The following is a 27,049-nucleotide window of genomic DNA, read 5'->3' on the forward strand; positions in this document are numbered from 1 at the left end:
AGGAAGTGTCATAACGGTGCTTCCGCCATCCACTCCCCTTCTCCCCTTTTCCCCCGCTCCGTGCTGCTCTTCTGAGTGCAGAGCCAGGGACAAACTGCGCTGCCTATGAGGCGGTGGGGGAGGGGGACGGGAGTCAGTTTTCTGGGAACCCTTGCTCGCAGCACGGGCTCTGAGCTCGGTTCCCAGAAAACAAAAATCCTATGGCTATCTAGCCACTGTCTAGCAGCCATAGGAGTGTGCCCTAAGATATTTTGGGAAGAGGGGGTTGAATTTCTCCTTTCAATACAGTATTGGTGTTTTCTCCTAGAAGAACTAGCTCACTTCTAACCTTTAACCATAATTAGCTATTTTGCCTTATTGACCAGTACACTATTGAAATATATATATATATATATATATATATATATATATATATATATAATTTTTTTTTTCAGGAAGCGAAACAATTCAGGAAGTGAAACAACCTTTCAACAATATCCATCATTCATAGAATCATAGAATAGGAGGGTTGGAAGGGGCCTACAAGACCATCAAGTCCAACCCCCTGCCCAATGCAGGAATCCAAGTCAGAGCATCCCTGACAGATGGCTGTCCAGCTTCATCTTGAATGCCTCCATTAGAGTTTGTTATTAGAGTGTGTTACATACCTTAGGAGTTGTCTATAAATGATAAAGAGACATTGGAAATATTCACTCCCTTTATAATTTGATGTGTACCATCCAGTACTTTATTGATAAACATTGTATAAAATGATCTTAGTGGTCTAGTGCAGTTCTGTAAGGTCTCTTGCACCTTGAAAGTTTGTTTTGAGCTGTTCTCGGGAGACTTTGTCTTTTCTTTTTTGCATAGTTCATTTGGTAACACTAACACAAGTTACAGGAAGCCACATTCTGGCTGAACATCAGGAAAAAATTCCTGACTGTTAGAGCAATACGACAATGGAACCCATGACTGAGGGAGGAGGTGGGCTCTCCCACGCTGGAGGCATTCAAGATGAGCCTGGACAGCCACTTGTCAAGGATGCTCTGACTTGGATTCCTGCATTGAGCAGGGGGTTCGACTCGATGGTCTTACAGGCCCCTTCCAACCCTACTATTCTATGATTCTATGATCTTTACACATGCATGCTTACACAAAGATAGAGACTGAGTGTGTGTATATTGTGTGTGAAGAGGGAGGGAGGGAGGTGTAAAGTGGCACAACAGCAAAGCAACAAGGATACTCTGGAACCAGTATGGATGCATTCAGTCTTAAAATATATTAGAAAGACGGACTAACAACAGTAATTTCAAAATATATTTAGAGCTAAATGTTTCCACTTCCACCCTCATCAGTAGCTGTGATGTACTTCCTCCCCAGCTGGATCCTCTCCGCGGCAACTCCATAGAGCCATCGGCCGCAGCCAGCCGCAGCTGGACTTCTGGCCACAGCTGGCTGCAGCCGGACTTCCAGCCACGGCCAGTCTTCAGACACAAATGGCGTCCGGCCTAGTGGATGCCATTTGCATCCCTTCCCCTTCCCGTGATAGGCTACGTAAATATTTATGTAGCCTATCACTGGAAGGGGAAGGGACGCAAATGGCATAGCACATGCCATTTGCGTCCCTTCCCCTTCCCGTGATAGGCTACGTAAATATTTATGTAGCCTATCACTGGAAGGGGAAGGGACGCAAATGGCATAGCACATGCCATTTGCATCCCTTCCCCTTCCCGTGATAGGCTACGTAAATCTTACATAGCCTATCACGGGAAGGGGAAGGGACGCAAATGGCGTAGCACATGCCATTTGCGTCCCTGGTCTTTACCGTGATAGGCTACGTAAAGATTTACGTAGCCTATCACGGGAAGGGGAAAGGATGCAAATGGCATCCGCTAGGCAGGACGTCATTCACGTTCAAAGACTGGCCGTGGATGGACCTGGCCGGACCCAGACCCAGCGGTGCCAGGTAGGATCTGGCTGGGTCGGACTTCACAGGGTGGCTGGGTGGGGTGGTCCGTTCCACCATGGACTCCGGGGGGGGGGATTCCAAGTATCCCCGCCCCAGAGTCTGTGGCAGAATTCTCCGCCATCCCTAATTTTAAATGGATACCAAGAGTGGAAGTCTGGAACACTGGGAGATGAAAATTCCTAAGGAGAGAAAAAAAATCAGAGGTGTGAGTGGCAGAAAGCTTATGAATTCTCCTCCAGATTAAGGCCATTTGGACCAAGAGTTCTGAGTCTGTAGATCCAGACGTTTTCCTTTTTGTCAAGCATGCCAGTGTCCCTTTGTTGTTCACCTAGAAGCAACTGAGAGACTATGGGCAGGTGGGTTAAAATGTCTTGCAACGATATTGAAAGTGATCCAATTGTCAACAGACTTATATTGCAAACCTCCAGATTCCCACCTGTTCCTTAACTACAAGTCATGTCATCTGAAGCATTCCAAACTGCCACTCTTGGTATCCATTTAACATTTAACCCACAAGCAGGGCTTGAGTGCAACAGCACCCTCCCACCCATGTTCCCCAGCAACTGGTGTACATAGGCTCATTGCCTCTGGTTTTGGAGGTAGCACATAGACATAAGACTAGTAGCCATTGATAGCTTTCTCCTCCAGGAATTTGTCCAACCCCCATTTAAAGCCATCCAAATTAGTGGCCATCACTACATCAGAAATAGTAGCCATTGATAGCCTTATCCTGCACAAATTTGCCCACTCCTCATTTAGAGCATCAAAACTGGAGGCCATCACTACATCCAGTGGTAGTGAGTTCCATAGTCTGACAATGCGCTGTGTGAAGAAGTCTTTCCTTTTGTCTGTCCTGAATGTCCCACCAATCACCTTCATGTGGTGACCCCAGTGGGTTCTAGTATTATGAGCTCCCTAGGGAACTCCGTCATGCCCCCTCTTTAATGAGCTTCCGTCGTACATTAAAAACGTGGTTGTTCAGGCAGGCATTTGGGGTGGGTTAGGGTATTTAAAAAAAAAATTATGGTAAAATTTTATTGTTTTAAATTGTTTTATGGTGGGTTGTACATCGCCCAGAGTGGCTGGGTGACCAGTCAGATGGGCAATTAATAAATTAAATAAATAAATAAATAAATAAATAAATAAATAAATAAATGAGAGAGGGAGAAAAAGATCACAGCTACTGATGAGGGTGGAAGCTGAAATAGAAATATATTAGTTTAGCTCTAAATATATTTTGAAATTACCCTGTTAGTCTATGTTCTACACACACACACACACACACAGAGTCACGATCCTACCATGAATATTTTGGGGGTGGGTTTGAAACCCCTTAATGTGAATTCCAGGGGAGACAGACAAGGATTAACAATTTACCAGATCTTATTCATGCCAGAATGAAAAATAAATATCAAGCTAAGTTTGTTGGGGAATGCAATGTCGTATGGACTTATTTTGTCTTACTCCTTTCTTTAAGTGCCAAATCCCAGCTACTCCTTCCCAAACATTTCACCCAACTAAAAAACGTCTCTCTCTTACCCCCTCCTAGCATTTTTTTTCCCATTCCATCTCATCCTCATTTTCCAGAACACAGTTTCAAGTGTGGTGTTGCAGGCTTTGTCCTGCGGAGTGGGGTGTTGTTGTTTTTTGGCTGTGCTTCTTAAACTATTGGTATTGAACCTTTTCCACCCTGCAGGTCAATAACTGTGCCTCAGAAGAGGCATTTCAACCTTCTGGAATGGGGAAAAAACCTGCACAATAGCTGAGAAACCGCCAAACGGTCGGTGGTTGGAGGAAACAAACTGGGAGAGTGGCCTTCTGCACCCCTGAGTTAGATCGTATCTGGAGTACTGTGCCCAGTTCTGGGCACTGCTCTTCAAGAAGGATATCGACAAACAGGAACAAGTTCAAAGAAGGGCAGCAAAGATGATAGCAGTATTGGAAACAGAGAAAACTCATGATAGCGCTTATCTGAAGGGCTGTCACATAGAAGAGGGCAAAGAGTTGTTCTCTACTGCCCCTGAAAGCAGGACTAGATCTAATGGGCTTAAATTACATGAGGCTAGATTTTAGTCAAACATTAGAAGAAAACCATCTTGACAGAAACAGTTCTTGGAAGCAATGGAGAGTGGGCCTCTCCCCCACTGGCGGTCTTCAAGCAGACAGTGGAAAAAGGAAGAAATATCACAGGATGATATTACACAACACTTACGGCACAATCCTACACATGTTTAGACAGACGAAAGTCCTACAACTCCCAGCATTCCCCAGCCAGCAAGGCTGCCAACATAGGACTGCAAAATTAGAAGGGTAAGAACTCACACAACGGCGCTTTAACATACATTCTTAAAACACACGTTTATTCCAATAAAGAAATACTGATGGTTTCAGGAAACTTAGCACTACTCTAAAGATGTCCATAATTCTGAAAAATTGTTTTGTTAATCACAAATCCCACTGGCAGCCCCTTTCCTTTATGGGGTGCAAGGTTGGAGGGTGGTAAAAGCCAAGCAGCAGCACTGTGGTTTTGAGGTAAAAATAAGCAAAATGAAGGAGGAGGTGAAACTACTCTACTTCTACTGCTAAAAGGAGCCAAGACCTATATTGCAAAGAGGCCCCAAACCTACCTCAGACACTCAGGAGAGACATGAGTGAAACCATTCAAAAGTGCCCACTATTTTCAATGAAGACATCACCTTCCTGGGGTGGGTACGTGGGTGGGTTAGATTTCACCAGTTAAGATTTTTCGCTGTTTTCAAGGCCCTCATATTTCCTAGCGGTGGGGGTGTTTAAATCGTTCTAACATGGGTTCTGTCTGAGCAACATTGCACTGTTGGACTTTTCTTAAGAATAGGAGTAGAAGTTATTTTACTAACAGGATCAAAATATTTCAGGTGAACAGGAATTATATAGATCGAGGTAGGCAACCTTTTTGGCCTGTGGGCACATTTGGCATTTTGAGAAGCTGTCCTGGGGCACCACCACAAAATGGCGGCCATGGGAGGCGTGGCAAAGGACAAGTAACGTGCCCAAAAGACTGAGTGGAGGCGGAGCCCCAACACACTAATTAACTCATTTGAGCCCACAGTTCTCTGAGCCCACAAAAACCTGTTTCACAGCAGTTCCAGTTGCTAGTAAGAAAACGTGTTGTTGTTTTAAGTGGGGGTAGCCACCTTGGTAGGTGCCAAGAATGGTGTCCGGGGTCCACTGGTACCCATGGGCATGATGTTGCCTTCTTCTGATGTAGACAACTCAGTATAACAAGAACAGCATAAATAACATATGTTTACAGTAGAATTAATGCTCAGGCTCCTATTTTCCCCCAAACCTTTCATCGCTTTCCCTCCCTCACTCCTCACTGCCCACCTTAATTGCTTTCCTCCCCTGCTTTCTTTCCTGTCTCTTTGGTAATCAGACACGCTCACTCCCATTCTATCCTCGCCCACTGGCCACTCCCGCATTAGATAGGCAACACAGAAGTGTACTTGGCATGTGTGCCGGGACACCTTATGAATTCCATAAGGTAGATTGGGCTGCGAAATTGCATTTTTTAAATAAAAACTACGAACATGTTACTCTACTACTAGGGCAAAGCACATAGTAGACATTCCCCTTGACCTAACACACACACAAAGGTTTCCCAAAGGATGCAGAGCACATGGAAAAAATGGGTGTTAAAATTTTACCCCAGCAAAGTCTATGAGAAAAAAGAAAATACTAGTCAAACTGCTGGAGGTTACTCATCAAACTTTAAATTTCTATAATAAGCCAAGTGTTACCCTTTCTATCTCAAAATTTGCACAGACTATTTCCAAAACTACCTCATCAAGACTGCCAAATTTCAGATCAATTTGTTGAGCTGTTTTATGAATAGAAGCTGTAGAACCTATGGTCTCCCCCAATTTCTGGTTATAATAGCAGAATGCATTTCACTCATCCTTCGCATAGGGCTCTAGTTTGGAATCTCAATGTGCTCTCTGACTGAAACCCTTTCTACACTCCATAGGATGTATAGAGGCTATACATTCATATGGCTTCTTTCCTGCAGTGTAAGGCTCTCTCTATTACTGAAGTCATTTCCACACTAAATTTCTCTTGTATTTTTTTTCATGTAAAGAGTATTGCTCTGACAGAAGCTCCTCTTATGCTCTTCCCTGTTTGAGTTCTTTGATGTAAAATAAAAGATGTCTTCTTAGTGAAGCTTTTTTTACACTCTATACATTTATATGGTTTCTCCCTTCAGTGAATTAACTGATGTGCAGTAAGACATCTGCTATCAGTGAAGCTGTTTCCACACTCCATTCATTTATATGGTTTCTCCTTTGTGTGGGTTCTTTGGTGTTTAGTAATGTTTCCTCTATTCCGAAAGCTCTTTCCACACTCCATGCATTTATATGGTTTCTCTCCTGTGTGCATTCTTTGATGGGAAATAAGGTTACTGTTCTGAATGAAGCGCTTTCCACATTCCATGCATTTATATGGTTTCTCCCCCGTGTGGGTTCTCTGATGTTTATTAACATTTCCTCTATTCCTAAAGCACTTTCCACATTCCATGCATTTATATGGTTTCTCTCCTGTGTGGATACTTTCATGGACAATCAGGTATTGACTCTGACTGAAGCTTTTTCCACACTCCATGCATTTATACGGTTTCTCCCCTGTGTGGGTTCTTTGATGTGAAGTAAGGTTACCACTCTGAATGAAGCTCTTTCCACACTCCATGCATTTGTAGGGTTTCTCCCCTGTGTGGGTTCTTTGATGCGAAGTAAGGGTACTGCTCATACCAAAGCTTTTTCCACACAATACACATCTATATGGTTTCTCCCCTGTGTGGATTCTTTGATGTGAAGTAAGGCTACTGCTCATACTGAAGCTCTTTCCACACACAGTGCATTTGTATGGCTTCTCCCCTGTGTGGGTTCTCCAATGTGAAGTAAGGTTATTGAAGCACTTTCCACACTCTATACATTTATATGGCTTCTCCCCTGTGTGGATTCGCTGATGTCTGTTGAGGTTTCCTCTATTCCTAAAGCTTTTTCCACACTCCAGGCATTTATATGGTTTCTCCCCTGTGTGGATACTTTCATGGACCAGAAGGTGTTGACTCCGATTGAAGCTTTTCCCACACTCCATGCATTTGTATGGTTTCTCCCCTGTGTGGGTTGTACAATGTCTATTTAAGTCCGATTTACGTTTGAATATTTCCCCACACGTTGGACACTTCTCCCTTGTCTTTCCTTTGTGATCTTCTGGGATCAGGAGTTCATGGACATCAGCACCCAGAGAAGGAGAACATTGCTTACTCCTATCCTTCGATTGGTTTCCTTCAGGCCTTTTCGGTCCCCTTTGTTTTCCATATGTCTCTTTTCCTGCTTCATGCTGGGTTGTTTCTGAGGGTACCACGGAGAGCTCCATATAATTCTCAGTGCCCTGCTCATCACCTACTTGGAAAAGAAAGGAAAAAGAAAATCCAGTTAGGAGTTCATGGCAGAACCTAGAATCTCCATTCAGGGATCAAGTAAAGTTAGCTGCTCTTACTTCAGCGTCTCAAAGATTCTTCCCTTTCTTCTCCATGCCCCCGCTGCTGAAACCCAGGTTACTTTTCAAATATGCTCCACTCCCAGACAATAACATGAATTGCGTTTTTGTCAATTCCCCCCTTGATTTTTCTAGGCACGGATGTTTTATCCCCCACCCACCACCCACCCCCATGATAGAGCTGTGGTATCAGTTTCCTCTCTCTGTAGAATGAGAAGTGAGGGGTCTGAACAGCAATAAGTCTACAGAAACAAGAGAAAGACCAATTTTTTTGGGGGGGGGGGATGCAGTGCCTTAGGTTTCTTGTCAATTTGGCTGCAGTAGAGAACATAAGAAGACCCATGCTGGATCAGACCAAGGGTCCATCTAGTCCAGCATTCTGTTCACACAGTGGCCAACCAGCTGTCGACCAGGGACCCACAAGCAGGACACGAGCGCAACAGCACCCTCCCACCCATGTTCCCCAGCAACTGGTGTACACAGGCCCACAGCCTCCGGTAGTGGAGGTAGCACATAGCCATCAAGACTAGTAGCCTTTTCTGCCAGGAATTTGTCCAACCCCCTTTTAAAGCCATCCAAACTGGCGGCAATCACTACATCCTATGGTAGTGAGTTCCATAGTTTAACTCTGCGCTATGTGAAGAAGTCCTTCCTTTCATCTGTCCTGAATCTCCCACCAATCAGCTTCATGGGATGACTCTGGGTTCTAGTATTTTGAGAGAGGGAGAAAAATGCCTCCCTCTCCACATTCTCCACACCATGCATAATTGTATACACCTCTATCATGCCTCCCGTTACCCTCCTTTTTTCCAAGCTTAACAATCCCAGCTGTTGTACCATCTCTCACAAGGGAGATGCTCCAGCCCCTTGACCATTTTAGTTGCCCTTTTCTGCACCTTTTCCAGCTCTACAATATCTTTTTTTAGGTATGGTGACCGGAACTGTATGCAATATTCCCGGTGTGGTCGCACCACAGCTTTGTATAGGGGCAGTATGATATGGGCCGTTTTATTCTCAATTCCTTTTCTAATTTTGCCTAACATGGAGTTTGGCTTTTCTACAGCAGCCGCACGCTGGGTTGACATCTTCATTGAGCTGCCCACCACAACCCCCAGATCTCTTTCCTGGTCGGTCACCGCTAGCTCAGATCCCATCAGGTTACACTTGAAGTTGGGATTTTTTGCCCCAATGTACATCACTTTACACTTGCTTACATTGAACCACATTTTGTATTTCGCCTGCAACCAGTGCACGGTGTTGTGATTAAGGATGTGTGGATTTTGTTAAATCCCTTCTGTCTGTGTTTCACAGATTGTCAGGTATCTTTCTTTCTGTTGTCTGCTCATTGACAGAATTGGATGGGGAGGGGGTATGTACAAGAATTCTGTCACTGTTTGCAAATGTGCATTAGCGCTAATGCACATTAGCACTAATGCTCATTAGAGCAAGTACACATTTGTGCATATGTGCTTTTGTGCAAATCTCCCTGTGAAGGTTTGAGGCCTACAGAGGCAAAGGGGCGAAAGGGTCAGGCTTAGAGGCCTGAGTTATTTTGTTGGGAGGGGGTATCCCTGAGAGGAGTAGTTTCATTTCCCCGTTTAGGTTTAAGTTTCATTTCTTCAGGTTTGAAGTAGTACTTTTGGTTTTGAGGGAGGAGGGTATGAAAAGAGAGAGTCAGAAAGACCAGAGCAGTATGAGCAGAGTTGGGGAGACTAGAGCCTGAAAGAAAGCAGGAAGAAGCAGCCTGGAGAAGTCTAAGTACAGCTAAGGTACAGGAACTTGCGTTTTGCAACTTTTTTCTCTTAAGGCCTTTTGTATCACTCGGCTCTATTGGGTAAATACCTTCAGGTATGATTTGCTTGCTTTAATTGACCAGTAAACTGTTGTGGTTAAACCCTGTGTCTAGAGTGTCAATCACCCCACTCCTACAGCCCCACTGTTTTGGAAAGGGGAAGGTAAAATAAGGAAGGTGGGACTCTTAAGGGGCAAGAGATGAGTTGCTCAGGGGGTCCAGGTCATAAGGGGAACCCTGACACACCCCAAAAGGGGGGGAACAGTCCACAACTCCATGGAATCCATGTGATTTGGAAAAAGCTGGAATCATAGAAATCTGAACTCATTTCAATCTGTTGTGGATTTCTCTGACATCCCTAATCAGGATCACATCACCCCAATATAGAAAGATCTGCACTACTTGCCAACTGTTTTCCGGGCTCAACTGAAGATGTTGGCTTTATCCTAGAGGGAGAAATCCTATGGCCACTAGTCAGCGGCTCAATGGCCATAGGATATGTGCCCACACTCCGAGGTCGGTCCCTGGAGAACCAACTTCCCCCACCCCTTCCACACTGCCTCACAGGCAGTGCAGAAAAGCCCCGTGCTCCGTGTGCAGAAGAGGATCACGGAGCAGCTGAAACGGGGAGTTCCAGGGGTGTTCCAGGGCGGGGAGGGCGTGAAATGCCGGTACGACACACCCTATGTGTCATCCAGCAGCCTCCTCCCCCACTCCGCTGTCCCATGGCTAGACAGCCGAAATCGGATGTCTAGCTGAAAATGCAGGGCAGGAGAAGCGTGGAGGGAATGGTCCCCTCCGTGCTTCTCCTGCCCTGCATTGGATAGGCGGTCGCCTCCGAGTGGCGATTAATCTGGGGGAGGCCCTTTTGGAGAGGCCCTTTTGGAGACACCCTCTCTTTCAGAGGCCTGCTTGTCAGCCACATGGGAAAGGGCTTTGTCCTGCATTGCTCCCAAATTCTTGACTGTGATCCCTCTGGAGCTGCGACTGGTTCCCACTCTCTGTGTGTTCAGGAAAGTGGTCAAGATGCATCTTTTTAACTTGGTTTAGTTGTTATGGGTATTATTAAGATCGTTTTGACGTTTTGCTCTCTTTACTGATGATGGTATTTTTACATTCTGAAATTTTGTAAACCACCCTGGTTTCAGAAAGGCAGCGTAAAAATGCAATCCATCAATCCATCAATCATCTATTAGTCTAATCGGGGCAGGTATTGCATCAGGGTTCAGCAGCTGGGACATCTATGATGAACTTTCCTTCACTAAACTAATTCTCCCTGTTTACTCCTCTCAAGCCTCAGCAAAGGTCAGTTCACAGGCAGGTACGTAGCCCCAAACAGGGAAAGAGAGTAGAAGAGCTGGGGCCGTAGCCCAGTGGTAGAGCACATGCTTGGTATGCAGAAGGTCCCAGGTTCAATTCCCAGTCTGTCCAGGCAGGGCAGAAAAAAATCCTACCTGAAACCCTGGCGAGTCACTGCCAAGTCAATTGTCAACAGTACTGGAGTCTGACACAGTACAAGGCAGCTTCCTGTGTTCCTATGACTTGATTGCTCAGAGGAATAAGTTCAGGGCAGGGTTGGGCAACTAAACTGGGTGGAGGGGAGAGAAGGCGACCCGCACACGCAGACTTCTGCAGGCCAAATGATGTTGGGGGCCTCTTCATGGGCATCCACAGGAATTTTTCCGGGGGCAGCGCTACACAGTCATTTATGCTTGTCATTTGTGCACATAGCGCATGCCGCTACAACGCACCTGTGCGCTTTCCTTGCAGGGATGTGCGGGTGCGCCCCCGTTCAGGTTCTTTGAGTGCCCGCCGAGCCCCTGTTCGCCAGCCCCTGGGCCCCAAGTCGAGCCCTCCCACGCTCAGCGACTGGCTCGAGGCTTTCCGGGACCCGTTCGCCTCCGCGCCGATTGCCACATTTTTAAAAAACATGGCGATTGGCAGTATATGCCCATAGACTTGTACGCAAAATGGAGCCGTGAATCTTGCATATAAGTCTATGTGCCCATAGATCATTCCAGTCTCCCCTTCCCATTCCAGACCGATGTCAGGGTGGACACTGAGCCCATAGAATCCCAGAGTAGTTCTGATTCTGAGGAAGAGGAGTCGCTCCTGGGAGAGGAGCGCGCTCCTCTTTCCCAGGGCCCACAGCTGACGGAGATTCCTCCCACCAGCATTCCTAGCTTAGATAGCAGTCCTGGGAGTGACAGAACGCCGGAAGCAGACTTGATGGACGTACGACGCCAACGCAGAAAGTGGCGCCAAATGGAGGGCACGGAAAGGAGGCATAGTGCCCGGTTGGCACGCAAACAACGGCTGCGTCCAGAGGATCCAAGGGAAAAGGGGAGGGACTCTCCCTAGTCCTTAAGTTCAGGGGTCTGCCAGTAATTCCCTTTCAAACGGGGACCAACTGTTCCAACGTAGGGCATAGGTACTCTGCTGCTCAGATCTAGTTGCTACCGGTAGAGTTGTTAAGTTCTAAAAGAGGAATGAAGCTTTGAAAAGAATCCCTTTGTCTGTGTCTGGACTTGGCTACTGGATTAGACTGAGAGAGGCCTCCAAGGAGCCCTTGACAACCAGCTACACGGGGGCAGCAGTTTGACAAGAGGAGAAAGGCAAGAGGCGTTTCCCTCTTGCCTTCCTCCTCTTGTCAAGCACCTGCCTGCATGTAGCTGGCCCAGGATGGGGCAGGGGGGAGAGACTGGAATGATCCACTCTCCTCCTCTCGTCCCAGCTAGGTGAAAGCAGCGGCTCGACAGGAGGAGGCAGGTGAGAGGAAAGTGCCTCTTGCCTTCCTCCCCCTGTCAAGCCACTGGCCTGGAATGGGAAGGGGAGACTGGAACGATCTATGGACACATAGACTTATACGCAAGATTCACAGCTCTATTTTGCGTATAAGTCTATGGGCACATACTGCCAAATGCCATGTTTTTAAAAAACATGGCGATCGGCACAGAGGCAAATGGGTCCGGGTAAGCCTCGGGCCAGTCACCGAGCACAGGGGGCAGGCGGACTGGGGCCCAGTGAGCTGGGGGGTGGCTCAGCAGGCGCAGCTTGGGGAGTGCGGGCGCCGGCAGTCCAGCAAATTTGCGGACCAAATCGGGCGCCCGCAATAGCCCTATTTCCTTGTGTGTGCTCCTAGTTGCCTGGCGCCACATTCCATGACATTCTGGAGCTGGCAGGGATTGTCCTTACAAACAACCCACCCACCTACCCTGCAGCAACTTCCCAGATGGGTGACGTTCCTGTGTTCTCCCCTGCACATCGACTCAGCTGACGTCACCTGTGGGATGGAAAACGACTCATCGGTTTATTTTAAATTAAAGTGAACTCAGCTAGGGGCCCATGCCAGGTGGGACAGGGTGGGAAGTCAGTAATTTGCGTCCTCACCGTGAGGGAGCTCATCAAACTGCAGCCCATTTGCTTTACGGCGCGGCTGTATTGGCCCCAGGAGCATTGCCCTCTATAGTGTAAGAGGGGCCTAGAGATCCACAATGCTTGCTTAAGTTCATTATTGGTGCAATGTTAGTAAGCCTCTCAGCATGTGCAGATGATTCAAAGGGCCGATAACAGCCTTCTCAGCGCATTCCTTACTAATGAGTAGAAAGCCTTATCAGTCTGGGCCTGAGAAGTGAAGCTGTGTGTTTATGCTGCACTGCAGGTGGCTGTGCTGAGAACGAAACACTTCTAGCCTATGCTGGGAATGAATGCTGGAGGTGCTTGCTAGTGTCGTGCTGCCTCATTGCTAACATGTATGGTATAAAACCCATTGTAACCCATGGCTCTGGGTTCAGAGAAGCTGTCTGATCCAACCATTGGGTATGCCTGTGTGCTGTAAGTTGCCCAATAAAGTCTCCTTGTAAGTAAACCTTTGAATCTGATTTATCACTATCTTGGCACCTCTAACCTAAGAGTTAGTATTGCCCACGGCCGGGGCAATACAGCGGCCTGAATGGGTCTACTAAAAAGCCACCCTCGCCACCTCTTCCAGGTCCATGTTCTACCACTTGCATTGCAGCCCCTCTCAGATGAGCTCGATGGAATCTCGCCCACTCCACCCCTAGGATGAATGTACTGACTTCCCCTGGCTGGGCCTTGCCTGCCTGTGTGGCGGGGAACTGCAGAGTAGAGATAGACGGGGCAGGCGCACCCAGCATGAGGTGCTGTTGCTGCTCTCAGAAGGGAGCTCCTTTGGTGTGGAGGATCCTGCTACCTCTTTTACTGACCTCCTGTCCTGTCCTGAGCCTGGCCCATGTGGCTGTCAGCCGAAAGGAGAAAGGCACAGCCATGCGGCTGTGGTTGCCGCTCTCAGGATGATGTCATGACTGGAATCCGGGGGGCGGGGGGCAGTTTCATGTCACTCTTTTCATTCATTATATTTCTATACCACCCCATAGCTGAAGCTCTCTGGGCGGTTCAGAAAAACTAAACACCGTTAAAACTGCACTATACAAAATGCAAAACCATTTACATAAAGACATCTAAGCAGACAGCACACAGAGAGACAACATACATCTATAAACAATGTTTAAACAAACAACCAAAGACAATCTAGAGCCTGATTTTTTTTTTAAAAAACACCTCATTATATGCTGCCAAATGCCTGGGAGGACGGTTTTAACCTGGCGCCAAAAAGATGACAATGTGGGCACCAGGCAGGCCTCGCCGGGCAGATCATTCCGGGATTGGGGGGCCACCACCGAGAAGGCCCTCTCCATTGTTGGGAGGGAGGAGGCACCTGGAGGAGGGCCTCTGATGCTGAGCTCCTGGTTCATGCCAGGAGAGGCGCTCCATCAGGTATTGTGGTCCCAAACCATGTAAGGCTTTATAGCTCAAATCCAGCACCTTGAATTGGGTTCGGAAATGTACAGGCAGCCAGCAGAACCAGCCAGAATCAGTGTTACACATTAGAAAGTTCTTCTCCCTATAATCAATCTGGCCACCTCATTCTGCACAAGCTGCAGCTTCTGAACCATCTCCAAGGGCAGCCCCACATACAGTGCACTGCAGTAATCTAACTTGGAGGTTACCACCCCCTTGCTCCAATGAGCAGATGCCTGTGGGCAATTATTATCACTTAAAATCTTGCAGAAATTGGACAGTTGTGCTACCACAGGGTATGGGTAAATACACACACACACACCGAAAAATCAGATGGGAAATGGACCAGGAGGGAAGATGTGATTGCCTCAGGCATTAGTCTAGAACAGGAGTCCAGAAGCTCTTTCAGCCTGAGGGCTGAATTCCATTTGGAGAAACTCTCACCAGCCAGGTTCTGAATGCAAATGGGGCAGGGACAAGAAACAAAACAATAACGCTGGCACATCTTGGCTGAAAGCTCTTCCTGCCACTAACAAAGACTTAGGAGAGCCAGTGTAGTGTAGTGGTGAGAGTGACAGACTGGGAGCTGGGAGATCCGGGTTCTAGTCCCCACTCGGCCATGGAAGCTCACTGGGTGACTTTGGGCCAGTCACAGACTCTCAGCCCAACCCACCTCACAGGGCTGTTGTTGTGAGGATACAATGGAGAGGAGGAGGATAATGTATGCCTTCTTGGGTTCCTTGGAGGAAAAAAGGTGGGATTGAAATGCAGTAGATAGATAGATAGATAGATAGATAGATAGATAGATAGATAGATAGAGTACGCCACTTTGGGTTCCTTGCAAGATGAAAAAAGGCGGGATATAAATGCAATAAATGAAATGAATGAATGAATTTCATCCTTTCAGAATGGGCCAAAAACTACACAAAAGCCGTGAAACTACCAAATTATCAGTTGTTGGGGGAAATGGGTGTGGCCTTCTGGGGAACCTCAGAGGGCCAGATTTGGCACCCAAACCAGAGGTTCTGCACACCTGGTCTAGGGCTTCCATGAAGGAAGGTTACAACAGCTAGGACTGTTCAGCTTGGATAAAAGGGGAGACATGACAGAGGTGTACAAAATTATGCATGGTGTGGAGACTGTGGATAGGGAGACACTTTTCTCCCTCTCTCAAAATACTAGAACCCGGGGTCATCCCATGAAGCTGATTGTTGGGAGATTCAGGACAGATAAAAGGAAAGACTTCTTCACACAGCGCATAGATAAACTATGGAACTCGCTACCACAGGATGTAGTGATGGCCACCAATTTGGATGGCTTTAAAAGGGGGTTGGAAAAGACCCTGATGCTGGGAAAGACTGAAGGCAAAGGAGAAGGGGACGGCAGAGGATGAGATGGCTAGATAGCATCACCGATGCAATGAATATGAACTTGAGCACGCTCCGGGAGAGAGCGCAGGACAGGAAGGCCTGGCGTGCTATGGTCCATGGGGTCACGAAGAGTCGGACACGACTGAACGACTGAACAACAACAAAAGGGGGTTGGACAAATTCCCAGAGGAAAAGGCTATCAGTGGCTACTAGTCCTGATGGCTATGTGCTACTTCCAGTACTAGAGGCAGTGAGCCTGTGTATACCAGTTGCTGGGGAACATGGGCAGGAGGGTGATGTTGCACTCAAGCCCTGCTTGTGGGTTCGTGGTCAACAGCTGGTTGGCCACTGTGTGAACAGGATGCTGGACTAGATGGACCCTCGGCCTGATCCAGCAGGGCTCTTCTTATGTTCTTAAAACATAATGATGGCCACCGCTTTGGAGGGCTTTAACAGGGGATTGGACAAATTCAGGGAGAAGGCTATCAATGGCTACAAGTCCTGATGGCTATGTGCTACCTCCATTATCAGGCAGTATGCCTACGTTGCTGGGGAACATGGGTGGGAGGGTGCTATTGCACTCATGCCCTGCCTGTGTGTTTCCCATGGGCAGCTGGTTGGCCATTGTGTGAACAGAATGCTGGACTGGATGGACCTTGGTCTGATGCAGCAGGGCTCTTCTTGTATTCTTATGTTAACAAGCGCCAGGGCGTGGTTAGCCAAATCAGTGCTTTGGTAGGTGTGCTGAGTGCTCGAGGCTTAGCGCAGCTCTGTCTGTGAGGTGAGCAGATGGAACCTGGTTTCCTGGGAGCCAGTTTGAGGGGGGGGAAACCCAAAAAGCCATACAGTCCCCCATCACAATCAACAAAGAGTCTTGTGGAACCCTAAAGACGATCAACTTCGTTATGGCATAAGCCTTCACGGACCATAGTCCACATCATCAGATGCATGGAATTTGATCCTAAGTGGTTCAACAAAGGTGATGCTCTAATAAATTTGTCTTTAGGATGCCATGACACTCTTTGCTCTGCTGCGACACAGACTACCTAGGGAGGTGGTGGGCTCTCCCACACTGGAGGCATTCAAGACGAGGCTGGACAGCCACCTGTCAGGGATGCTCTGACTTGGATTCCTGCATTGAGCAGGGGGTTGGACTCGATGGCCTTGTAGGCCCCTTCCAAACCTACTATTCTATGATTCTATGATACCACGGCTACCCCTCTGGAAATTTCCCATCGGTTTCCCTGAACAATATTGAGTAAGGAATCTTCATACCTGATTTGCATGGTCTCATGCCCGTCTTCTGGACACAGGACCATCACTCTCACTGCCATGAAATTCTCTCTCACTGCCTTTCCTCCTTTTGGATGGGTGGCCATAAAATCTTGAATATATCATCTCTGTTCCAGCAGGGGCCTCCCAGATATAGGGAAGGGTTATTGGGGATGGGGTGCGGGGAAAGATTAATCATGCCTGAATTGCATGGATGGGACCATAAAGGATGGTATCATTTCAGCCTCCACTTCCCGGTTTAGCTCTGATGAAGAAAAGGAACTCTGAAAGGCTTAAGAAAGTATTGCAAGAGCTTGTACACGAGGATCAAAGTGGTTTCCTACCTAGGAGACAGATGAGAGATAATGTTAGAACAGTCTTGAATGTGGTGGAATATCTGGAAAAACATCCAGAAAAACAGGCAGCTCTGATCTTTTTAGATGCAGAGAAAGCATTTGGTAATCTCAATTGGAAATTTTTAATTAAGACTTCAGAAGAATTGGACTTCGGAGAAAACTTTATAAAATGGGTGAAATCGGTATATACTGATCAAAAAGCCCAAATCATTATAAATGGGGACTTGACCAAACCTTGTGAGATACAGAGAGGAACAAGACAAGGCTGCCCATTGTCACCTTTACTGTTTATATTGGTTCTAGAATTATTGAACAGAGATATAAGGCAAGATGATCGAATTACAGGAATAAAGATTTAAAAGGAGAAATATAAACTGAGGGCTTTTGCAGATGACTTGGTGTTCATGCTGGAAGAACCTTTAAAGGGAAATGAAATTTTAATGAAAAAACTAAAAGAATTTGGAGCAGTGGAAGGGTTTAAAGTTTAATAAAAAGAAAATAAAAATCTTAACAAAGAATATGAATGTTCAAGAAAAAAAAAGTTGATGGAAAAGACAGGCTTCCAAATTGAAAAGAAAGTAAAATATTTGGGAATCCTTCTGACAAATATGAATTGTATGCTTTTTCAAAATAACTATGTTAAAGTGTGGAATGAAATCAAACAAGACCTATTAAAATGGGAAAAATTACAGCTATCACTTTTGGGAAGAATTGCAATGATTAAAATGTACTACCTAGAATGTTATTTCTGTTTCAAATGATACCCATTATTACATCGGATTTACCTTTTAAGCAGTGGCAGAGAGACATAACGAAGTTTATATGGCAAGCAAAAAAACCAAGAGTTAAAATAAAAAATTTACAAGATGCAAAAGAAAGAGGTGGTTTGGGATTACCAGACTTGAAAACCTATTTCTCTGCCTGCTGCTTGGTGTGGATGAAAGAATGGGTGACGCTGAAAAGTAGGAGGACATAATTTGAGATATAGATGGCATGGTTATTTGTGGTATGATAAAACAAAAGTGAATGTAGATTTTAATAATCATTATATAAGGTGGGCTATATTAAGAATTTGGAATAAATATAAATTAAGGTTTTATAAAAAAAAAATACCACGTTGGATATCCTCATAAGAAGCAATGCATAGAAGAGAATCTGAAAGCACGCATAAATGGTTAAGATATAATGATTTATTAGAATTGTCACAAGGGGACTATAAATTAAAATTAAGGGAAAATTTATTGGAAGAAGGTCATGTCTGTCAATGGTTTTCATATTTGCAAATTAAGGAAAGGTTCAAAATAGATAAGAAAATTGTGGATTTGAACAAATAGAATCTGAGTTTGAATCAGCATTGTGTACAAATGAACATGTTATTGCTAAACTGTATAAATTATTGTTAAGGTACGAGACAGAGTAAAAGATGTTATGATAAAATGGGTACAAAATGTTGGTCATAATATATTAATGGAAGAATGAGAAACTGTGTGGGGAAAAGATCTAAAATTTACCTCATGTACAAATCTTAAAGAGAATTTCTATACAGATGGTACATGTCACCATGTAAACTGTCTAAAATGTATAAGGGTGTTTCTGGAAAATGCTGGAGATGGACTAAGATGGAACATTTTATCATTATGGTGGACTTGTAAAAAAGCTAAAACATTTTGGAAACGAATACCGGACAGGAAGGCCTGGCGTGCTATGGTCCATGGGGTCACGAAGAGTCGGACACGACTGAACGACTGAACAACAACAACAACAGTCTCTAGTTCAAAGAATATTAAAGACTACCATAGAATTAAAGCCAGAGACTTTTTTTACTGGGACTAATGGACAAACACATAAAAGAGAAGGGGGAACCCTCTTTCTCTACATGACCACGGCTGCAAGGTTATTGTATGCACAAAAGTGGAAGAATGAAATGATACTGACTGCAAATGAGTGGGTCACGAAAATGATGGAGCTGGCAGAGATGGCAAAACTTACTATTATAATTAAAGAAGGATTAATAATTACATTTATGTCAGAATGGAAACCTTTTTTAGAATTTGTACAAGAAATAGAGAAAAATGATATCTATGTATGTGGATTCTGATCTTTGAGATGGTCAACTCTCTTTTTTCTTTGTTAAAAATTAGGAGAGAAATGAGATGATGTCTGCGAACTCAATGTATGATATACAACTATGATAAGTAGAGAACAATAATAAGCATTTGTTGTGTAAGGGGAGCCGAAGTGTATCCCTGTGTGTGTTGTTGTAACGATGTGTATTGAGTGTCTATGTTGCTTCCCACCCCCCTTTTAAAAAAAATAAAATAAAACTATTAATAAATGAAAAGGGAAGGAAAGGAAAGGAAAAGAAAGGAAAAGAGAAGAGAAGAGAAGAGAAGAGAAGAGAAGAGAAGAGAAGAGAAGAGAAGAGAAGAGAAGGAACTCTGGGGAGGGAGGTGTGTTATACATGGGGCTCCTTTGAAAATAGTCCAGAAACTTCAGCTCGTCCAAAATTGGGCAGCGAGCGAGATTGTTAGCAGGAGCTGCCCAATATGATCACATTATGACAGAGTTTTATGATCTGCACCGGCTGGCAGTCAATTTCTGGGGCAAGTTCAAGGGCTGGTATTCACTTACAAAGCCCTTGACAGCTTGGGGCTGGATTATCTGATTGTCTCCTTCCATATATTCCCTAAGTCATCCTCAGAACCCCCTTTTAAAGATGGCTTTAACAGGGGGTTGGACAAATTCCTGGAGGAAAAGGCTATCAGTGGCTACTAGTCCTGATGGCTATGTGCCACCACCAGGACCAGAGGCAGTGAGCCTATGTAGAGCAGTTGCTGGGGAACATGGGTGGGAGGGTGCTGTTGCACTCAAGCCCTGCTTGTGGGTTCCTGGTCAACAGCTGGTTGCTCACTGTGCGAACAGGATGCTGGACTGGACGGACCCTTGGCCTGATCCAGCAGGGCTCTTCTTAAGCCCTTCTCCAGGTGCCCCAGCTGAATGAGGTGAGATGAGGGCCCTTTCAGTGGTGGCTCCAGTGGAGACTGGTGGCTCTGATGTCATTGGGGCAGTGAACCACTCCGGGTTTCAGCCAGAACCAGTCAGAACTCTAAAGGAGCCCCACTGACATCGGAATCACCAGCCTCCACTAGGTAGGCTCCCTAGATGTCGAATTCCCTCCCCAGAGAGGCTCAACTGGCATTACGGTCTTTTTAGCACCAGGTGAAGACTCCCCTGCCCCAGGCTTCCCCCTCCTCCCAGGCTTCCCCCTCCTCCCAGGCTTCCCCCCTTCCCAGGCTTGCGGTATTGGGAGATTCAGTCATTAGACACATAGACAGCTGGGTTTGTAATTGGGTCTGCCTGGCACGAAGGTTGCAGACTTGTGTCCTACTTGTGTTTTACACAAGAACACGAGAAGAGCCCTGCTGGATCAGACCAAGTGTCCATTTCAGCATTCTGTTCACACAGTGGCCAACCAGCTGTCAACAGCAAACCCACAAGCAGGACATGAGTGCAACACCCTTCAGTTTTAGTCCCTCAGTGTTGTGTGTGTGTTTGTGTGTGTGTGTGTTTGTGTGTGTGTGTGTTTTTAGTTCTTTGCACTGCTGCTGGCTTTTCTCTTGGTTACTACTTTGGTTTGTTCTGTTTTAAACTTGGGGTTTCTATATTATGTTTTACTGTGTTACAATATTTTATGGTTCTCAGTTTGTTTTGTGAACCACCCAGAGGGCTTCAGCTAATGGGTGGTATAGAAACATACATACATGCATACATAAATACATACATACATCATTCATAGTCCAGCAGAAATATTCTCCATCTAATGGGTCAGTCTGTCCTCAGTGAGATTAAGCAGAAGCTGAAAAATTCACCCAAGTACCCCGTTAACTCCCAGACACGAAATGGTCCCACCAAACGTCTAAGCAGGTACCTGTTGAACTCTCCCCTTCTTCAGAGCCCTGGTCCAATGGATCTTCTTCCAGCCGGGAGACAAGGTCCGGTTTGCGCATGTCTTTTAAAGAAGGAGAGGGGGTCGTTAGTTCTCAGCTCAAAATATGCAGGTGTTCCAAATCCACCCGCTGCTGCACCGTCCACTAAGATCAGGGAACAATACGATGATATATCTCTTTCCCGTAAATAGGACAGAGGTGTGTGGACCCAGCAGGATCCGCCCAGCGCTTGTGAACAGACTAGACATTAAGCTGAGCTCAGGGGCACTGCATGAGACCCATCAGCTCATTTAATGTGAGGCCCTGTCTCAGCACATGGAAGGGAAACCTCCGACTGGAGACCGAGCCTTCCTCCTCGTAAGAACATAAGCAGTTTCCTGCTGGATCAGCCCAAAGGCCATTCTAATCTATCATTCCCACAGTGGGCAGCCAGAGGCCTCTGGGAATTCCATAAGCAGGGAATTCCAGAAAGCCAGTGAGGTGCAGTGGTGAGAGTGTTGGACTGGGAGCCGGGAGATCTGGGTTTTAGTCCCCACTTGGCCACGGAAGCTCACTGGGTGACTTTGGGCCAGTCACAGCCTCTCAGCCCAACCCACCTCACAGGGTTGTTGTTGTGAGGATAAAGTGGAGAGGAGGAGGATCATGTACGCCGCCTTGAGTTCCTTGCAAGAGGAAAAAGGTGGGATATAAATGCAATAAATAAATAAATAAGCAAGCAAGCAAGCAGGACATCAGTGCAATGGGCCTGCATCTGGAAAACACATCCATGAAAATATTCACATTCACAGCAGGTCAGGAAGGCAACCAGGCTTGGTGCCTGGATAGCTGCTGTCCCTCTATCTGATGCACTACTTCAGACTAGAGCTGTGCTCCAAGGGCCTCTTGAAATTCTCCACCTTACTTGTGGGCAGAAAAATCTGGGAGACAATTTCACTGCATTTCTCCAGGGGGAAGAGAAATTCTCCACAGTTTCTCCCAGCTCGGGCTCCCCACTGGCAGGGCTTGTAGCACAGCTTCGGTCTTTTTTGGCAAGGGTTTTGGGGGTCTTCATGCTTCAACAGCATCAATGGTCTTGGCAGGCCAGCCCCCAGTTTGCATCCACTGCGATGCAAGTGGGGGCAGTGTGGTGTCCAGCTCCCAGGATGCGGTGGAGTTAGTGCTCTGCCAAAATCTGTCCTCCAATTTCCTGAAGGTTTTCTCTCCCCCGCACCCCTCCACCCATGAAACAGCCTTCTGTTGTTCTGCCTCATTCAGGATGTTTTATAATGTGTTTTTTTGTGGTACTTTTGAGCTGACCTAAAGGAAATCAACCCTGAGTGCTCATTGGAAGGACAGATACTGAAGCTGAAGCTCCAATATTTTGGCCACCTAATGCGAAGAGAAAACTCCCTGGAAAAGACCCTGATGCTGGGAAAGACTGAAGGCAAAAGGAGAAGGGGACGGCAGAGGATGAGATGGCTAGATAGCATCACGGATGCAATGAATATGAACTTGAGCACGCTCCGGGAGAGAGCGCAGGACAGGAAGGCCTGGCGTGCTATGGTCCATGGGGTCACGAAGAGTCGGACACGACTGAACGACTGAACAACAACAACAACAATCACACCCAGCCTCCCAGGCTGCCCGCACATCCTGATCTGAAAAAGCCCCATAGGAGGAATTACCCCTACTGGACTGTAATTGAAGTTTGGGCAGCTGAGGAGGCTACAGGCTGCCAGAGAGATGATTATATAATGAAAAACAAGACACCTGTGCTCACTCCTCGGCCACCTCCTAAGTAAGATAAGCCCAAGAAACCCAAACCCAACCCATGAGAATTTCGCCGAAATTTCTTCACCATTGAATTTCTTTTCGGAAGCAATTTCTCTTCTATCAAATGGAATGAGAATGGTTGAAAAAAATGTGGGAGAAATTTTCAGCACAGCACCACTTCAGACCCACTGGGCTCATGAAGCTAGTTGGGCAGCCACAAGGTCTAGAGCCTTTTGGGGTGGTTGCACGCACCTTGTGCGATGCTCTGCCAACAGAGATTCACCACATCCCAACACTTTTTCAGGCCACATGTTAAAAAGTTGGCTCTTGTAACAAGGTGTTCTGTTGAGCATTTTAATTAGTTCTTTTATTTTATTTATTTACAACATTTATATACTGCTCCACTTCTAAACAGACTCCAGAGTGGTGAACAATACACGATAAAATGATAGAAAGATAAAAAGAATAAAAACACCATATTAAAATTATTCTTTTAAAAACAGAGTACCAATAAAAAAATGTGGCTGGTCAGTCAGGGAAGGCTTCCTGGAATAAAGCTGTTTTCAGGAAACAACAGTGTTGGCGCCTGCCTGACCTCCAGAGGCAGGGAGTTCCACAGAAAGGGGGCCACCACACTGAAGGCTCTTCTCCTGGTAGACTCCAATCGGACCACAGGTCCATGCAGAACCAACAGGAACATGACCTCCGATGGCCTCAGTGATCGGGCAGGTTGGTAAGGGAGAAGGTCCTCTCTCAGGTATCCTGTTCCCAAGTTGTTTTGCTCTAGTACCAAAATGTTAAACCTGGCCCAGTAGCGAACAGGCAGCCAGGGCAGTTCCCTCAGCAAAGGAGTTGCAGGCTGAAAAGAGGCAGCTCCTGACAATAGCTGAGCTCCTGCATTCTCATTGCATTGGTTTAAAATTAAGGACCAGCCTTAATTTTAATAGCCCTCGGATGTTTTTAAGCCTGAAAGTTTAACTGCTCTTCCTATATACTTTTGTCATTGTTATTTATTAATATGGGATTTGAAGACTGTTTTAAGTATCACAGAATTTATCTCTTTGCCTTTTTGAATTCCCTCTCTGGGGACTAGGTGAGCTAAAAGTTTTCAAAATACAGTAAATGAATTATTATTATTATTATTATTATTATTATTATTATTATTATACATACTTTTTAACCAGTTTTCTAGGTGCAGGGAGGCTCTCACACCGGCCCACCTTACAGGGTTGTTGTGAGGATTGCTCAGGTATCGTGCTATAGTATTATGAAAACCTTCTCCATGGATATTCTAAGGTGAGGGGTGCCGATGGGCAAGGCTGAAACCAGCAGAAACAAACTGGCAGCCCTGGGAATGCTCAGCTGCTAAACCAGCAGGAGAAGCGAGATCTGGCTGGCAGCCTTTGTCTTCTTTTCCTCCTTTAGCAGTACCCTCAGTAGGATGCCTGGAGATTGCGAGGTCCAGGTGAGGAGAGGCGTTTATTTGTTTTCTCCCATTTTTGCCTCGACACTTGAGCTTTATTTTATTAATTCCTTATTTGTTTGGTTTGATTCGTACCCCATCTTTCTACCAAGAAAAACGGCACTCGGGGCGGCTTACTATCATAAATCACACTCGATCAAAACAAGAGTAAAACCAATGCACCAAAACACCACTGAAAACACAACAATAGCAGGATGAAAGCAGCATCCAACCCGACAGACCCGCTTACACGCCAAAGGCCTGCTTGGATGGAAAACGTCTTTTTGCCTGCTGGCAGAAGGAAGGAGAGAGGGAACGAACATAGCTTCCCTCTGCAGGGAGTTCCACAACCTAGAGGCGGCCACGGAGAAAGCCCTCTAGGAGGCCAAGAAGGGCCTGGTCAGTTTCAGCATCACTCCCATCAGAAAACTGGAAACTGACGAGGCTTTTTGCAGGGGAAGGAAATTCCAACTGGAAACTGGAATTCCAACTGGAAACGGATGAGGCTCGTTGCAGGGGAAGGAAATTCCAACTGGAAACTGGAATTCCAACTGGAAACGGACGAGGCTCTTTGCAGGGGAAGGAAATTCCAACTGGAAACTGGAATTCCAACTGGAAACGGACGAGGCTCTTTGCAGGGGAAGGAAATTCCAACTGGAAACTGGAATTCCAACTGGAAACGGACGAGGCTCTTTGCAGGGGAAGGAAATTCCAACTGGAAACTGGAATTCCAACTGGAAACGGACGAGGCTCTTTGCAGGGGAAGGAAATTCCAACTGGAAACTGGAATTCCAACTGGAAACGGACGAGGCTCTTTGCAGGGGAAGGAAATTCCAACTGGAAACTGGAATTCCAACTGGAAACGGACGAGGCTCTTTGCAGAGGAAGGAAATTCAAGGATGCTGCTTCTCCTCCATCCTGGGTGCAGGTAAACAGCACAGCTGCCCCCCCGCCCCCACTTTCCAGTAACATCTTTTCCTCTGCACCAGCACAACCCACCCACGCTGTCCCCTGGGCACTGGACAGAACTCCAATGGCGAATGGCAGGATGACCGCGCCATTGTCAATACACTGCATGGTGGGTGGGTCCCTGCTCTCTTTTGTGGGGAGAGCTCCTCTTTCTCTCTCTGTTTCCTCTGCACCCAGGGGCCCTCCCTCCAAATGCCACGGGGAATAGGTTGATCTCAGAACCACACAGTTGTTCAGGCCTCGCATTGCAGCTAGATTGCATGCATCGACACCCCTGCCTAGCATTATGAGAAGGGAGTCAGGGAACGGAAGGGTCTTCCTCCTTCCCCCCCAACCCTCCCCGCACAAACAAATTCTAGGCATCCTTCCAGCTCCCGCTTCCCCAACCTTGCACCTTTTTGTCTTGTGCTCTCCATGCACCAGCCTCTGCCTCCTTGCCAAGGGATCTCAGCAGGCCTGAAAGAGGAAGGTGGAGCCTCCAGGATTTTTTTCCTCTCCCACCCCCCCAACACCCAGGCAAACACAGGCACTTTAAAAAATCTCCAGCCTCTCTAGGAACCAGAGCTCAGTTCATTTAACCATTGGAGAACTGAGTGGCAGACGCACTCCCTCTCTCCCTCCCCTCTGGAAACCCCCCTATCCCAAACCCTTTCAGCTGCAGTCTGTGCCGCTTTGAAGCCATGGCAACACTTTGAGAACGTAAGAACCTAAGAAGAGCCCTGCTGGATCAGACCCAGGGTCCATCTAGTCCAGCACTCTGTTCACACAGTGGCCAACCAGCTGTCGGCCAGGAACCCACAAGCAGGAGACGAGCGCAACAGCACCCTCCCGCCCATGTTCCCCAGCAACTGGCGTACATAAGCTCAGTGCCTCTGGTCCTGGAGGTGGCACATAGCCATCAGGACTAGTAGCCATTGATAGCCTTTTCCTCCAGGAATTTGTCTAACCCCCTTTTAAAGCCATCCAAATTGGTGGCCATCACTCCTTCCTGTGGGAGCCGGACCGTGGCCAGTGCAAAGTCATAGGAGGCGGCACCCCAGAGATCTGTGGCTGTAGAACAGCATCTCCCATGCGACATTAGTCCCCATGCTGGAGTTTCAAGGTTCTTTCTTGTCTCTGTGCTCTGTACAGAATGTGCTTGGAATTGGCATCGTGGGTTTCCCAGTGGAGGAGCTGGAGGGAGACAGAAATTAAAGGTGGGACTGGATCTTAGGGCCTACAAATGACCATTCAGAGAGCAGCAGATGATGGGGCCAGTGGCAAACAGGCCCTGCATCAGCACCCGGGCTAGCATGGGCATGCCAGACCCTAGGAGGGCTGATGCTGCATGCTGCATGCTTCATAGAATCATAGAGTAGCAGGGTTGGAAGGGGCCTACAAGACCATCGAGTCCAACCCCTGCTCAATGCAGGAATCCAAGTCAGAGCATCCCTGACAGGTGGCTGTCCAGCCTTGTCTTGAATGCCTCCAGGGTGGGAGAGCCCACCACCTCCCTAGGTCATAGCTTTCATTATCATATTGCTCTAACAGCCAGAAAGTTTTTCCTGATGTCCAGCTGGAATCTGGCTTCCTGTCACTTGAGCCCATTACTCCATGTCCTGCACTCGGGGATGATCGAGAAGAGATCCTGGCCTTCCTCTCTGTGACAACCTTTCAAGTTTCCTTATTTTAAAACATTTTAGAGTTCAAGAGCAGCCAACTAGGCATGTAGCTGCTGCTCATTTTCTTATTTCAATTTAAATGTAAGTCAGGTCTGAGATGGGAGTACCAGACCACCTTACCTGTCTCATGAGAAACCTGTATGAGGGTCAAGAAGCAACAG

General features: G+C 46.6%; 1 protein-coding gene across 3 annotated transcripts; it reads right to left on the reverse strand.

The window, feature by feature from the left end:
• Window positions 1-4,289: 4,289 nt before the first annotated feature.
• LOC146356495 (uncharacterized) lies at window positions 4,290-25,734 on the reverse strand. 3 transcript variants are annotated; one of them, XM_084841202.1, is made up of 4 exons: window positions 25,622-25,734; window positions 21,026-21,106; window positions 12,493-12,561; window positions 4,290-7,389 (listed from the first exon to the last, which is right to left on the reverse strand). In XM_084841202.1, the coding sequence occupies exon 4, from the start codon at window positions 7,361-7,363 to the stop codon at window positions 6,251-6,253; it is 1,113 nt and encodes a 370-aa protein (XP_084697328.1). In that variant the 5' UTR covers window positions 7,364-7,389; window positions 12,493-12,561; window positions 21,026-21,106; window positions 25,622-25,734; the 3' UTR covers window positions 4,290-6,250. The 3 variants fall into 3 exon arrangements, with proteins under 3 accessions (XP_084697328.1, XP_084697327.1, XP_084697326.1); XM_084841201.1 differs by lacking the exon at window positions 12,493-12,561 and having other exon boundaries at window positions 25,622-25,727; XM_084841200.1 differs by lacking the exon at window positions 12,493-12,561 and having other exon boundaries at window positions 4,290-7,392; window positions 25,622-25,727.
• Between the last annotated feature and the right edge of the window lie 1,315 nt (window positions 25,735-27,049).

The sequence above is a fragment of the Heloderma suspectum genome, chromosome 2, assembly GCF_057233095.1.
Source record: "Heloderma suspectum isolate Gila_16-S chromosome 2, 16-S_ref, whole genome shotgun sequence".
Classification (NCBI taxonomy): Eukaryota; Metazoa; Chordata; class Lepidosauria; order Squamata; family Helodermatidae; genus Heloderma; species Heloderma suspectum.